General features: G+C 36.6%; 1 protein-coding gene across 8 annotated transcripts in view; it reads left to right on the top strand.

Moving 5' to 3' along the window:
• The window catches only part of BBS5 (Bardet-Biedl syndrome 5), a 25,043-nt gene extending 13,183 nt beyond the window's left edge, over window positions 1–11,860 (top strand). For all 8 annotated transcript variants that reach the window (XM_032293052.1, XM_032293059.1, XM_032293053.1 and 5 more), the window contains 7 exons: window positions 239–374; window positions 1,117–1,212; window positions 4,819–4,881; window positions 6,370–6,504; window positions 10,248–10,331; window positions 11,434–11,457; window positions 11,612–11,860. In XM_032293052.1, the coding sequence (XP_032148943.1) occupies window positions 239–374; window positions 1,117–1,212; window positions 4,819–4,881; window positions 6,370–6,504; window positions 10,248–10,331; window positions 11,434–11,457; window positions 11,612–11,713 (640 nt within the window). In that variant the 3' untranslated portion in view covers window positions 11,714–11,860. The remainder of the gene's footprint in view (window positions 1–238; window positions 375–1,116; window positions 1,213–4,818; window positions 4,882–6,369; window positions 6,505–10,247; window positions 10,332–11,433; window positions 11,458–11,611) is intronic.
• The last annotated feature ends 513 nt before the right edge of the window (window positions 11,861–12,373 follow it).

The raw sequence follows: 12,373 nt of genomic DNA, 5'->3' as shown, positions 1-12,373 counted from the left end.
AAAAAAAAAAAAAAAAAAAAAAAGAAAAATATAGCTGGGTGCAGTGGCACATGCCTATAGTCCCAGGTACGCTGGAAGCTGAGCCAGGAGGATCACTTGAGCCCAGGAGTTTGTGTCCAGCTTTGTTTGAGTGATGTACATAAATACTAACAACTATATGTTTTAGTAAATAAGTAAACATAACCCCAGAAAACCACATCTTCAGTTTGGGTTGTCTTTTATCTGTTCTTTTTCACAGAGCATATGAAACTTCTAAAATGTATCGTGATTTTAAATTGAGAAGTGCACTAATTCAGAACAAGCAATTAAGACTGTTACCACAGGAACATGTATATGATAAAATCAATGGAGTATGGAATTTATCCAGTGATCAGGTATTGTGCAAAGAACTAGTGAACCTTTTGGGACAGTGTTTTGGTAATCATTTTTCCATTCATCATTGGATTTATATAGTCAATTCTAATTGTTAAAATTAGCATTATAGGAAAGCATATTATTTTTCAATAAGCACAAATTAGGTTGACAGTAACATTCCTATTTTCAATTCAATAAAATGGTATTCCAGTCCTGGACTGTCTCTTTAATTAATGAATCAAAAATTCCTGGTGCTATGCTAGGTGGTAAAGATCTAACTATGGAACTCCTACCCTTATAAACAATGCAATGTGGATTGATGGGGGATATTACATATGTTTTGTTTCTCTTTCTTGCCACAACTTCTTTGCTTTGACTTATCCAAGGTTTTGAATACTAATTTTAGTAAGGTCTAACATTTGTAGATTGCTTACTATGTGCCAGGCACCGTGCTAAGGGATTTATTCACATGGGATATTTAATCAGATCTCCATTTTTACATTTGACAAAATACATCAAGAAGAAATTTCCCCATGGTCAGACAGTTGGTAGGTACTGATGGTTTAATGATTAGGCAGCCTGACTGCAGAGTCCAGGCTGTTAGTTATCTAATTGTACTGCTATCAATGAATCATGAAGTCATTGATACTCAATTTTGGTATTATTTGCTGCTGTAATAAGAATTATTCTGGTGATTAGAAAATAAAGAATAGGTATCCAAAAAATGATCATTTCTGTATCTCTCATTACTGTCTTTTACAGGGCAATTTAGGTACATTTTTTATTACCAATGTGAGAATTGTGTGGCATGCAAATATGAATGATAGTTTTAATGTCAGTATACCATATCTGCAAATTGTAAGTACATACATTTTGATGACCTTATTTTCATGTAGAATAAATATTTTTTGTTCAATAGTTAATGGGACTTTTAGGATTAGATGAGTTCTGCCCCCTTTTTTAAGTGGTAGCAGTTATTAGCTGAGAGTATATTGTAAAGATGTTGATAATTTACTATGAAATATTTTATTTCAACATAGAAAAGATCTAATTGTACTTACTCTCCAGAGAAGCAGCACTATTGCCCGCTTGCTATTAGAAAAGAAATATACTGGATTCTAAAAATTTAAACAGTTATACAGAGTGAGGTGCCTCTCAGATTCCATCCAGAAGGCTTTAACTATTAAAGTTTTCTGTAACCTTTTTGTGAAGCAAGTATATGGTGGTTCCTTGGCATAGCTTTAGCACACTGATCCACAGTTTTTCTTGACTCACTTGTCACTTTCTGCTCCAAAGCTTTTAAAAGCCAGAAGGATTTATTAATTCTGTGAATGAACTGCTTTCATTGTATTTAGACACAGAATGTAATACAAGCTGGATTCATACCACAGGTTTAATGAAAGGAATCAAGATGATTTTTAGTGATAATACTTTCAGCTTAAGTCCAATTAAAACTATTAAAATCAGGCTGGACATGGTGGCTCATTCCTATAATCTCAGTACTTTGAGAGACTGAGATGGGAGGATTGCTTGAGGTCTGGAGTTCAAGACCAGCATGAACTAGACCCTTTGTCTATTTTTTTTTTTTTTACACAAAAACCAAAACAATTAAAATTCAGAATAAGAACTGACTATATCTGAGACCAATTTGTTTGGGGAGTAGGTAAAGATAGTTCTTTTTACTGTGCTGCTGCTATGATAAATAAGTGACTCAGTGAAACAAACTGTAAATTCCAATACACTAAGTAATTTTGTTTTATGTAAAAAAAACTACTTTCAGAATTCTAGTACAAATTAGATGGAACATAAAAATAGTTAATGAAAATCACATGAGGTTATCCTGAGATGACTGCCCTTATTGTAGGATGTATAGTCTTAAGACTAGGGAGTTTTATTAATATTTATTGAGTAGACAGAATGTATGTGATACCTAGAAAATACCATTTTTAAGAAAAGAATTCCTGGCCCATGAGACGAATAATTCTTTGCAAAATATTCCCAACCCTATCTTTGGCTAAATTATTTGATTTCTGAGTTTTAAATTTCTGATAATTCATGCATTTTTATGCTAAATTTTGAGCACCTCCTCTGTGCCAGGTGCTAGAGATACAGTCATGAAAATCATGAACCAGTATACAGTTCCTGCCATCAAGGGGCTTTCAGTCTGGTGGAGAAAAACAACATATTAAACAGAAAGTCATAGAATCGCATAGGAAGAAAATTATTTCTGGCCATCAAAAGAAATATAAAAATTTATAATCAAGGCTGGGACGATGTGACAAAATCTACATAGGTATTTGACAAATTTGTGTTTGTATTACTATTGCTTTTTTATATTGCATTAACGTGTTACAGCTTGCCTAACCTAACTTCTATTATGCTGAATAATTACTGAGTAGTAAACAACCTTGTGCTTTCTGTTCTTTTCATTATTTAAGAATAGAGTTGCCAAATATGGCCTCTGGAATGAATTCAAGCTGGCCCAAACAACTTGCAATCTGATATCATCACCGTCTGTCAGGCCGCAGTCATTTTCTAACTTCAGCTCTGCACCTCAGCCATTACCCCAACCCCACTCCTATAGATACATATATATCAGCGTCTTGCCAGTTTCTGTCTTACCAGCCTGTGTCACCCACAGACACCTGGTTAGATTACCTATTGAAAGCCAAAGTGCCAGTGTTCTATGATTCTTTTTGTTTCTTTTCTTTTTTTTTTTTGAGGCAGGGGTCTCACACTGTCACCCAGGCTAGAGTGCAGTGGCGCAGTCTTGGCTCACTGCAACCGCCACCTCCCAGGCTCGGTTAATCCTCTCTCCCTCAGCCTCCTGAACAGCTAGAACCACAAGTGTGCATGCCCGGCTAATTTCTTTGTAATTTTGGTAGCAACAGGGTTTCACCATGTTTCCCAGGCTGGTCTCAAGCTCCTGGACTTAAGCGATCTGCCCACCTCAGCCTCCCAAAGTACTGGGATTATAGGCGTGGACCACCGCCGCTGGCCCATGTTCTATGATTCTTAACTGGAATTGTACATATTCTTGTGGGGTATAAAGTAGTCCAAGTGAAAGGCCATGTTTTCATAACAATTATCATCAAAGCTTTTCTTCTTTTTCTCAATCTCTTTCTCAAAGTTGCCCATCTGTCTAGAAACGTGATATTCCAACATCACCTGCCAGATTACCCTCTTCTGGGTTTTTGGTCTGCTGGTCGTAGTGTTAGGTCCTCCATGGTTCTCCCCTACCCTGCCAGCAGGTACATTTTATGTCACTTCTACAGGCCCTACCTGCCATGCTGCTTCTACTCTCCCCTTTTCCCAGGCCTCTGGTCAACGCCCATCTTCCGCTGACCAAGCTTAGTCCTCATATCACATTTATCAGCTGATGTTAATTACACTTGATCTATCCCAGCCTTCCTTGATGCCTAGTGATAAATATTCAAACTTTTTTTTTTGAGACAGAGTATGCTCTGTTGCCCAGCTCACTGCACCCTCTGCCTCCCAAGTTCAAGCAATTCTCCTGCCTCAGCTTCCCGAGTAGCTGGGACTACAGGCACCTGCCACTACACCCAGCTAATTTTTTGTATTTCGAGTAGAGACGGGGTTTCACTGTTATTAGCCAGGATGGTCTCTATCTACTGACCTCAGGTGATCCACCCACCTGGGCCTCCCAAAGTGCTGGGATTACAGGCATGAGCCACTGTGCCCAGCCCAAACTTATTTTAAAAACATAAATAGAATAGAGGTTCTTTTAAGAATTTAGCCGGCTATGAGGTAAGAAACAGAAGGCACATGTGACTTTAAAAAACTAATCTAGCCTTAGGAGCTACAAAAGACACTGGCTTACCAAAACTAAAAGATTGCTAGCCTTTTGTTTAAAAGTTGAGGCTGGACACTATGGCTTATGCCTGTAACCCCAGCACTTTGGGAGGCTAAGGCAGCAGGATTGCTTGAAGCCAAGAGTTCAAGATCAGCCTGGGCAATGTAGTGTGACCCCATCTCACCAAAAAGAAAAAATTAGCTGGGCATGGTGGCACATGCCTGTAGTTCTAGCTAATCAGGAGGCTGAGGCAGGAGGAGGATCTATTAGCCCAGGAGTTTGAGGCTGTGGTAAGCTGTGATCACACCATTGTACTCTGGCCTGGGTGGCTGAGTGAGACCTAATTAATTTAATTGTCTCTAATTTTTTAAAAAGTTCACTCCCTGGAAGTGAGAAATATTTGAGTCTGATAATTTTGTACGTACTTCAGAGCTGTCTTTCTTGTATTGCCTCTTAAAAGTTTGCCACCTATTTTCAGTGTGAGTCTTGTTTCTTTTACTTGATCTCTGTGGGAGTTTAATGAAAGGAGGGAGAATTCTGTTCTTTAGACTATGAAAAGTAAATACTATGTAAAGTTTAAAAACTGTGTTAAAGAGTCACTATTCAGTTAATAAAAACATGCATGTTTTTCTTTTTCATTTTACCTCTAGCGTTCAATAAAGATTAGAGATTCAAAATTTGGTTTAGCTCTTGTCATAGAAAGCTCTCAGCAGGTAAGATCATCTTGTATATTTTTATTAATCTTTGATTTTTAAAACTATGTGACAGTCTAGATTTTTAGTTTTATTTATAATCAGTTTACATCTGAGAATATTCGCTTTAATATGAAGTTTATATGAAGTGTTTGAAGTCTTATAGAAACTGTCCCCAGAGGAAGAATCATGCTTATATTTTTTTGTTGGACAGACATAATCACTTGTGATCATCACTTTTATTATTAATGACAGAATCAAGTCACTGTGCTGAGAGCTTTTCATGCATTATCCCAGTCTTTAGACAATCCTACAATACAGCTACTATTTTCCCCCCATTTTACAGTCAAGAAAACTGAGGCTTAGAGAAATTAGGACTTTGCCCATGATCTCACAACTAGTAAGTGGTGGAGCTAAGTTTTGATCTCAAGTCTGACTGATTTACCAAGACTGTCTCAGAAAAACACAACCATATATTTGTGTGTATACACACACACACACACAGTTTGAGATCTTATATTCTCACATATACATATGCTAACTAATTATAACCTTCTATGCTCCGTTATGCCAGGTTTTTGCAGAAATGCATTTGAATAAAACACGCTGGTCTGATGGTAGTAGGTTTCACTGGCTAAGAAAAATGTTAAATACATTTTTAAAAAATGATTTATGAAATTACTTATCATCTAAATTCTAAATGTAAACATGAATGTCTGCTCATTCCTTCCCCTGCCTACAGCTGCCATTTATTGAGTGTTTACTCTGTTCCAAGAACTATATCAAATGTCGTATATATATTTATCTTATTTAATATGACAACTTGATAACCATTTTATAGTTAGAATATTGAGGCTTAAAAAGGTTAAGGAAAGTTTCTGAGTGTCCTACAGCTAGTGAATTAGTGGTAGAACCAGAATTTGAACATAAATGCAGTGCTCTCAACCCAGAGCATATACTCTTACCTATTACAGTACACTACTTAGTTTTTTAACACTCCTCAAAACACTCTATCATGGCCCAGTTTCTTTCCTAATTCTTCAAGGAGATAGCCACAGATGGCCCATTTCCCTTCTTATTTTCATGTACTCTGTTCCTTTTTAAGGCCTAGCTCAAGAAAAACTTAGTTATTTTGGCCTTCACAGTCTACAGTATAATTTTTAAATCTTGAAAGGTTACCTTTGATATTTCAGATGAAATTATATTTGGATATACTTCAAAATAAGCCTGCGTTGGGGGTTGAGGGGTTCAGGTGAGGGCGAGGTTACAGATGAAACAGAGTTGGCCACATGTTGCTGCTTCTTGAAGCTGTATGATGGCTCCGTAGGGGCTCCCGTTTGTACTCTTCTGTTTTTGTATATGCTTGAAATTTTTCATAATAAAAAGTTTAATTGAAAAAATGAACGTACATATTGTGCTCTAAAATAAGGACTATCAAATTTATCATATAAATGCAATTCTTGAGACATGTGTTTTTTTTTTTTTTTTAATAATTATTTTCTCTTGTAGAGTGGTGGATATGTTCTTGGCTTTAAAATAGATCCTGTGGAAAAACTACAAGAATCAGTTAAGGAAATCAATTCACTTCACAAAATCTATTCTGCCAGTCCCATATTTGGAGTTGATTATGAGATGGAAGAAAAGGTAATTTGTTGAGTATGTGAAATAAAGTTTGCTGAATTGGTTTTATGCAATCTGTAAAAGTCAGATATAAATATCAGTGTGTACCATTTAATTTTGAACTGTGTTTAAAATGATGAATATACAGATTCTGCTCAAGTGGGCACAGCTCCTGGATTAATACTAATTCGTACCTACCACCTGTCTTCTAACTGGCTGCTTCATCATCCATTCATTCCTGCCCTCCATACTTACCCTTGTAGATGGGCAGCCACCTGGGTAAATTTCCATGTGCAGTGCTCCTCTGATACAGACAGACTTGAGTCTCTCACTCTGTCAGCTTTATTTTCATTTTCAGCCCCTTATTACCATAGGCAAGCCTTATAGGTCTCATGAATACCGTCTTCTTCTTTAGTACTCCACAATATAGCAACTCCAAGAGTTGGCTACATCAACACGGCCTACATCCATTCCTGTTGATCTGTACCTCTGCCATATCAGTCATGAAATATTTTGCATATCCTGCCCACTTGTCTGCTCTTTGTCTTCCTCTGATTTCTTTCCTGGTTGCTGCTAGTGTTCCCTGCTCTCCAGGTACATTAGCTTTCTTTTGGCTTCACTTGTCTCTCCAGCTGGGACCCTCATCATCCAGTCTATCAATGGTGTCCTCACTACCCACTCCATTAGAGGTGTCCTTACTGTCCACTTTATCACCAGTACCCTTGATAGGGGCACTAGCTGTGATGTACTTGCTGTCCCCTCTATTGTTGGTGCCCCCACTGTCTGCTCTATCACTGGGACAGTCACTGTCCATTCTGTCAGAGGTGCTCTTGCCATCTGTTCCACTGCCCTTGTTGTCCTCTCTGTCCTGGTCCCACCACTGATCACTCAGTTGTAGACTCCCTTGCTATCTGTTCTTTTACTGGGACCCTCATTATGCACTCTATTGCTGGTGCTTTTGCCATTTCCTTTATAATCAGTGCCTCTGCTGGGGCTCAGCATGCTGAGCCGTGTCACAGCCATTACTTATATCTCTCCTTCTGCTCTTGGACTACAGCATGTGACTTTAGTAAGGCCCTTATTGCATGGTAGTGCTCCTCGTACTTAATTTTTCCTCTCCCTATCAAATTCCATATCTTTCTCCTTCTAGCTAAAACCTCCATCTGAGTTGCTGACATTGTATTACATACATTGTATGTATTTCATCATCTGAACCATCCTTTCTTTTTCTTCCCAGCATGCTCTTTCAGCAGTCTTCCTTTCGCTCTGCCTTCTCTGTATATTCCTTGGTAATATCATCTGCTCATTCAGCTTTTTCAACTTGTACTTTTGTGGATGACTCTAGAACTTTCCTTCTGACCTTGACATATTCTTTCAGCTTATGGTTCCAAATACTCTTGAATATTTTCATATAGATGAGCATGCCAAATGATATGAGTGGAATTTCTCATTTCAGATTTATCTTAGTAATTTAAATAATTATGCAAGTCAATAAGATACACCAGAACTTAGATGAGCATCTCAAACTTGGCATACCTAAAACTGGCGTCCTCATCTTTTTCTCAAAAGCAGCAACTTACTGATTTATTGATTTGTTTACTTATATATTTTTGGCACCGTCAAAGTCAGCTGTACTCAAAACTTTGAAGTATTCCTTCATTTTTCCCATTATCTTAATTTAAACTTTCACTTATACCCATCTCTTCCCTGTTTCTAGTTATTACTCTTCCTTGTAGAATAATGTTGTAGAACAAGCATGGTCCTTGGAACCTGACTTTCAATTTATTTGTGATCCTAGGGAAATCTGAGCTTCAGTTTTCTCATAAAATTGAGATAGGGCAGGCCACAGTGGCTTATGCTTGTAATTCCAGCACTTTGGAGTGGCCGAAGTAGGAGAATTACTTGAGGCCAGGAGTTTGAGACCAACCTCAGCATAGTAACACAACATAGTGACACCCTGTCTCTACTAAATTTTTTTAAATTTTTAAAAATTAGCCAGGTGTGGTGGTGCTTACCTGTAGTCTTAACTACTCAGGAGGCTGAGATTGAGGTCAGGAGTTTGAGGCTGCAGTGAGTTATGATCGTGCCACTGTACCGCATCCTGGGCAACAGAGCAAGACCTGTCTTTTAAAAAGAAAAAAAAAAGAGAAACACAGACATAATCTTTCTTAGAAAGTTAATTGATCATGTCCACAAAATGCCTGGCATATAGGAGACACTTGATATGTTAGTTCCCCTACCCATTTGTTCTCTTCTCCTTTTCTTTGACCCCAGTACATAATAGCAGCTAGCCATAATGTCCCACTGTTTCACTTCATATAAGTCCCTAATCAAATGCCATCTCTTCAGGTTCTTCCCTGACTATTCTTCTAAAACAGCAACTCCCATCACCTTATTGTGCTTACTTGCTGTCTCTGTCTCTCTTTCCTCCATTCCTTTCAGAATTAATCAGTCTCCTCCGTTATAAATTATCTCCATTGGCCGGGCGCGGTGGCTCAAGCCTGTAATCCCAGCACTTTGGGAGGCCGAGGCGGGTGGATCACGAGGTCAAGAGATCGAGACCATCCTGGTCAACACGGTGAAACCCCGTCTCTACTAAAAATACAAAAAATTAGCTGGGCATGGTGACGCGTGCCTGTAATCCCAGCTACTCGGGAGGCTGAGGCAGGAGAATTGCCTGAACCCAGGAGGCGGAGGTTGCGGTGAGCCGAGATCGCGCCATTGCACTCCAGCCTGGGTAACAAGAGCGAAACTCCGTCCCAAAAAAAAAAAAAAAAAAAAATTATCTCCATTAAGTCAGGGGTTTTTGTCTGTTTAATGACTCTATCTCCACATGTTGAAACTAGCACATAATAGGCTCTTAGTGAGTATTCATAGTTGTTGGATGACTGTGTTAAACATCTGCTGTTTGTCATTCACTGCTCTAGGAACTTTATATGCACCATCACATTTAATCTTTCCAACAATACTGTGAGAAGTATTATCATTATCCTTATCCCACAGTTAAGGAGACTGAGGCCTAGTTAATTTATTTGCACATAGTCATGCAACTCTGAACGTGGTTGAAACACTGAGGCTATTCTCAGCTTTGTTATAGCTGCTTTTTGTAGGTTGAAGCATATATTGATATTTTATCATTTTTGACTTATAAAAAATGGCAGTTTCATATGGTTCAATATAATATTTAGTTATTTGTCATTGAGCTTTATCTTTATCTCTGCTCAGTAAATTATAAACTCTTTGTGGGTAAGGGTAGGATTTTATACCATTGGTAATACTGGCATAGTATCTAATATAACAAAGGGATATTCAAATATTTGAAAAATGAACAAATTAATAAATATTAGCTCTATATTTTATTATTTACCTTTAGAACATTCCATAAAAATATTCTTTTACTTTTCACAAATTATATATAATGATTATTTTGAGGAAAATTGACCATTTGCTATTAGACAAAACTTAGCTTTTCTAAACAATGTGAAAGAAACTCACAAAAGTCAAGTCAGAGTTTTATCTTTAAAGATATCTGAGTATTAAGTATGTATAAATGTCTCTCTTTAGTTCTTTTCATGATATTGACTTCAGATATGAGAGCTTAGGTTTAATTGACTAGTTTTATTACTCGTTAGTTTTTTCATAAAATAAATTATACCATGATTTTTATAAGACTTTAGTAGCTTGTAATTGTTATTTTTAAAGTATTGCAGTTCTTATGGTACATTTAATATTGTCTCTGATGCATTTTAACATCTGCTGATTTTCAGCCACAGCCACTTGAAGCTCTGACAGTCGAACAGATTCAAGATGATGTAGAAATAGACTCTGATGACCACACGGATGCTTTTGTGGTGAGCATCATAAAGGACAGAGTTTAATTTCTTATCTGTCTTGTTTAATAAAATAATGGTGTAAATGTGTGAAACACCATATAACTTGAGACTTTTGATGGTATCTTAAACATGAGTTTGAAGATGATATTTTTTGTGAAGGATTTCTTTTGTGACAGTAACTTTTAAATTATCAAAATCAGAAATACTTTGAGGCCAGGCACGGTGGCTCACGCCTGTAAGCCCAGCACTTTGGGAGGCTAAGGCAGGTGGATCGCTTGAAGGCAGGGGTTCAAGACCAGCCTGGCCAACATAGCAAAAATCTGTTTCTATAGAAAAAGAAAAAAAAAAAACAAAAGAAATATTTTGAAAACACAGTTATTCAGAGAGTTTTAGGATTTTAGATATGTAAAGTTTTTTCATACCATGAATAGAACATGGTAAATATTATAGTTAATTAAATGTAAAATCTATTCTTTCCATAATGAATTTTTATGAAATGTCTTCTCTTAATTTATAGGGATCTTGGTTTTAAAAAGGACATGTATTTGAACAATAGCTTTCCAATTTCCAAATTGGTATCATTTAACTTATAACCAAATTATAGTGCTTTCTCCATTCTATGGCTATAAATCTGACTAGAATACCTGTCTGGTAACAAATGCTTTGAAACAAAGGTGTGAAATTGGTATAAAATAATTATAAACTACTACCTCAAACTATATGCATTTGCTGACACATTGAAATACTTGTTTTGTTTTGCCAGTATCTTCTAAACCAAATGTAGGGAATAAATTTTATAACTTCTAAGTTATTTTTTTCTCTTTTTTACCTGCTTCTTACCATATGACAATTAAGTCATGTTTTTTTATCTCCTTTCAAGTTAACAGTGCTAATTATATATTACAAACCACATTTTTTAGATCTTAAGGTAAAAGTCTTATAGACTTTAACAGAGTGAATTCTGCTGCCAGCATTGCAGATATAGGTGAAAAAAAATTAGATACCTAGTGACAGAATATGAAATACATTTATAAAATCATTCTGCAAATTATCTTAGCCCACTGATCTATTGGAATCTTGTACGTCCAGTATGTGAAATAGAATTTTCTTTGTCTTATAGGCTTATTTTGCTGATGGCAATAAGGTAAGGACATATATTTTACCTATAATATATGAAAAAAGTTTCTATATTCCAAAATTTAGCATTCACAAACTTATGTGAAACCTATTTTTTTGTTTTTTTCCTCCTCTTTGCCCACCTTCTCGATTCCCATCTTATCCTCTTGTCTCCCAAAAAGCAACAAGATCGTGAACCTGTATTTTCAGAAGAACTGGGGCTTGCAATAGAGAAATTGAAGGATGGATTCACCCTGCAGGGACTTTGGGAAGTAATGAGTTGATCTTGAGTTGAGATGGATTTCTATTTAAACATATCTCAAGTTTAAAGATACTAGTCACCTGCCATAAGTCATGGAATAGTTTTTATATTTACAACTTTTATATTTAAAGCTTTTAAGAGTTTTTAATGATTAAGGAAAAACTCGTTTTTCTAAAAATTATATTTAAAATTGTAATCAAAATGTATCTTGTTTATAAATGTTTATTTTGTACTTAATGCCTGTAAAGTCTTAGTTTTCGGATATTGTGACTGTATCATGTTGGGTTTAATAAAGAATTTATGCAGCACCATTTAACGTTTTGAAAGTATTATTTAAACGAGAAAGACTGTTCTTATGGAATAATCAAAATTCTGCTTTCTTAATTATAAAATTTAATAATGGTTTAAAATTTAATATGGTTTAAATATATTATCCCATGGCTCCTGGCCAGGCATGGTGGCTCATGCCTGTAATCTCAACAATTTGGGAGGCCAAGGCAGGTGGATCACTTGAGGTCAGGGGTTCACGAGACTAGCCTGACCAACATGATGAGACCCCCGTCTCTACTAAAAATATAAAAATTAGCTGGGCATGGGTACCTGTAGTCCCAGCTATCTGGGAGGCTGAGGCATGAGAATCAGTTGGACCTGGGAAGTAGAGGCTATAATGAGCCGTTGATCA

This window comes from Sapajus apella, unplaced genomic scaffold (assembly GCF_009761245.1).
Source record: "Sapajus apella isolate SASKATOON/1434 unplaced genomic scaffold, GSC_monkey_1.0 scaffold28, whole genome shotgun sequence".
Classification (NCBI taxonomy): Eukaryota; Metazoa; Chordata; class Mammalia; order Primates; family Cebidae; genus Sapajus; species Sapajus apella.
This window is presented reverse-complemented; position numbering and strand designations above follow the sequence as displayed.